Consider the following 3,483-nt stretch of genomic DNA (forward strand, 5'->3'; position numbering starts at 1 on the left):
GTCTGGAGGCCCCAGTGTGAGCTGAGGGGGAGGAGAGATGGTCAGGGCGACGGCACTGAGATGTGGCCAGACCCAGGCTTGGGAGCGCTCGCCTGGCGGTGGGTGCCTGCGTGGGAGGCAGCGCGGCTCCCGCACGGGGAGGAGGGTCCTCTGCCTTCGAGGGAGGCCCAAGCCCCAGGACCCAGGGCCTCGAGACAGACACACACGCGTCGGACACGGAGGGACGAGGGCTTCAATATCTACCAGCGGCCCCTTCGCCTTCGCCGTCGGCACTGACAGAGATCCGGGGCAGGAAGTGCAGCTTCTTCTCCACCCAGCCCTTCCTGCGCAGCAGCGCCCGCACCACGGGGTAGTGCCCGTGGATGGAGAAGATCTTCTTGTCCTCGAATGAGAGCACAGAGTCAGCGACGGGGGAACAGGGCACGCTCGTCCCGCGGGAGCAGTTTTCTTTTTAAAATATGTTTGCACTGATTTCAGAGAGGAAGGGAGGAGAGAGCGAGACATCAGTGATGAGAACCGCTGATCGGCTGCCTCCTGCATGCCCCCTGCTGGGGACCGAGCCCGCAACCCGGGCCTGTGCCCTTGACTGGAATTAAACCCAGGACCCTTCACTCCATAAGCTGATGCTCTATCCACTGAGCCACACTAGCTAGGGCAGGAAGTGCAATTTTTAAAAGCAATCAGTCCAGCCCTGGTTGGTGTGGCTCAATGGATAGAGCGTCGACCTGTGGACCAAAGGGTCCCGGGTTCGATTCGATCAAGGGCACGTACTTCAGTTGCAGGCTCCTCCCTGGCCCAGGCCCTGGTCGGGGCTTGTGCAGGAGGCAACCAATCGATGTGTCTCTCCCTCTCTCTTCCACTCTCCCTAAAAACCAATGGGAAAATGTCCTCGGGGGAGGATTAACTAACGAACTAAATAAAGAAATAAAGCAATCAGTCCCCAGGAGGCACGGAAGGAGAGGGGACGGAGCAGACAGGACGGCGGAGGGAGAGGTCAGGCACCAGCAGTCTGACTGGATGAACGCGCTTCCTGCTGCCGCTGGGAGGTGACGAGCACCAGACGCGATTTTTAAAAGCCCAACCCTGTGCTGTTTGCAGGAGAAAACGAACAGCACAGCCTCCGGCCGAAGGTGAGAGGACCCACATCTGAGGCAGAACAGACGTCGGGACAAAGTCACCTCACTCGCCCTGGCCGGCTTGGCTCAGTGGGTAGAGCGTCGGCCTGCGGACCGAAGGGTCCCGGGTTCGATCCCAGACAAGAGCACGTACCTCGGTTGCAGGCTCCTCCCCAGCCTGGGGCCTGGTTGGGGCACGTGCAGGAGGCAACCCATCAATGCTCTCTCACATCAATATTTCTCTGTCTTCCCCTCTCCCTTCCACTCTCTCTAAAAATCAATGGGAAAATATCCTCAGGTGAGGATTAAAAGAGGTCACATGAACATCGCTAGAGTAAAGGCAATTTTTTAATAATTGAGAGAAAAGAGTCGGCCCCGCAGAACGATGCGTTTGTGTGCACCTGTTGACAGGGCTGCACGTTATCTGCAGCGAAAATGGACAGAATGGAAGAGCAGACACATCCACAGCGTAACAGGGTGTTAACACGCTTCTCCCCGTGGCTGATGGGACACAGACAGAAGCCAAGTGTGGCCACAGGACTGAACAAACAGGAGACTCCGCCCGAGGGTGTGAAGCCAGCGTTCACACCACCTTCCGCCCCATTCACCAGACACAGGCACAGGGCATCTCGGCAGGACGATTCACGCCGACCACGTGCTCAGCCACACGCACCCTGGGAAGAGGGCAGACACTCGCACGCGGCTGGTCAGCTGCCCGTGACCAGGGAGGAAGGAATCATCCTCATATATAAAGAGCCAGGGTCCGCCACGACCTAAACGTCCGGACGGCGACCGAACACCAGCCTAGGGTCCCGGCCGGCGCGGCGGGAGTCAGTCCTGGGTCCCGGCTGCCCGCGGCACAGCGACGGGAGGGAACTGTGGGAACGGAGCCCTGCTGCGATCGGACTGGCCTCTGGGTCCCTCTCCCCCGGCCCACAGGCTCTGGGGAACCAGAGCAATGGGACTGGACCCTACCCGAGGGGTCCCGGATTGTGAGAGGGTGCAGGCTGGGCTGAGAGACCTCCCCTGAGTGCACAAATTTTCGTGCACCAGGCCTCTAGTTTGGATTATAAAATACTTTCTATGGACTCGCAACAAAAATACTAGAAATGAGAGCTCGTGAAATGCAGCCAACACAGTGCTCTGAGGGCGCCTGTAGTCGGGCGTGTTCATGTGTTTGCGGGCCGCAGAGGGAAACTGAGTCATGAGCTGCTCTGATTCTGTTTCTATGAAATCCCTGAAAGGCGGTGATGGTGGTTCCAGAAGGCACGGCCGCGGCGGCAAGGATTTGAGGGGGGGCAGCTTCCAAGGGTGACGGACATCTCCTCATCTCAGGTCTGTGGGGGCTGCTGCCTGACCACACGTGTCATGCGTGTCCTGGTTCTCTCCCCAGGTGCATGGCGAGCCGTGCAGCTGGGTGACTAGGCGTGTGCTGTGCTTCAGGAGAAACAACTGAGCACAGGCTCACGTAACCACGTGCCGGGTCCCTCGGGGCTCCCAGGCTCCCGCCTTCTGCCCCGAGAGCACAGGGGAGCAGGGGCCGGCACACGGGGCTCCGGGTCATCACGAGCCTGTCCCTGACACCGAACCCTGGCCCGGAAGTGTGCCCAGGGCCTGAGGCCGCGTGGCGGGACCTGGGACAGGCTTCCACGCCTCGTATGTCTGCACGTCCCCAATCTTGAGAGTATTTCCAGCGTCCAGCTGAAATAAAAGGTAACTCTAGCCCTAGCTGGTGTGGCTCAGTGGATAGAGCGTTGGCCTGCGGACTGAAGGGCCCCAGGTTCCATTCCTGGTCAAGGGCACCTGCCCGGGTTGCGGGCTCGAGTCCCAGTAGGGGGCGTGCAGGAGGCAGCCCATCCATGATTCTCTCTCACCATTGATGTTTCTCTCTCTCTCTCCCTGTCCCTTCCTCTCTGAAATAAATTTAAAAATTTTTTTAAAGTAACTCTAACACAAGCTTCCACGTGGGGACCAGGCCTGGGGGGCCAGGGACCAAGGCCGGCCGGGAGGGGGTGTTGGGTGTCAGAGCTCTGGACTCACTCCCCAAATTCCAAAATCAAATTCCATATTTAAAAGGAGGCCCCTCCCCACCGAGTCCCCAGGAGCATTTACCTTGATTGCCTTTTCCGTCAGCTGTCTCGCCATTTTGTATCTGTCCAATTTGGGGGAGGCAGATGAGTCTCCTCGTTTTAATTCTGCAAAAGAGAGAGCAGATATGGAGGCAAATGGGTGCTCTCACCACGGAGACACCAGGCGGGTTCACAGAGGCCCAGCTGCCCACAACCCTGCCCCAGTCTGTCCTCGATTCAGGACGGACCCAGGAGCCCCACAGCCCTGAGCAGCAGGTGCAGCCCCACTTCTGCCCCCA

The 3,483-nt window shown here is 59.0% G+C and overlaps 1 protein-coding gene across 1 annotated transcript in view; it reads right to left on the reverse strand.

Annotated features, from left to right (window-relative positions):
• The window catches only part of TTLL8 (tubulin tyrosine ligase-like family member 8), a 36,798-nt gene that overhangs the window by 15,831 nt on the left and 17,484 nt on the right, over nucleotides 1–3,483 (reverse strand). Inside the window, exons 3-4 of the mRNA XM_014549178.1 lie at nucleotides 3,228–3,310; nucleotides 244–382 (exon numbers count right to left, since the gene is read on the reverse strand). Of these exons, the coding sequence (XP_014404664.1) occupies nucleotides 244–382; nucleotides 3,228–3,310 (222 nt within the window). The remainder of the gene's footprint in view (nucleotides 1–243; nucleotides 383–3,227; nucleotides 3,311–3,483) is intronic.

The sequence above is a fragment of the Myotis brandtii genome, unplaced genomic scaffold, assembly GCF_000412655.1.
Source record: "Myotis brandtii unplaced genomic scaffold, ASM41265v1 scaffold537, whole genome shotgun sequence".
In the NCBI taxonomy this organism is placed as follows: Eukaryota; Metazoa; Chordata; class Mammalia; order Chiroptera; family Vespertilionidae; genus Myotis; species Myotis brandtii.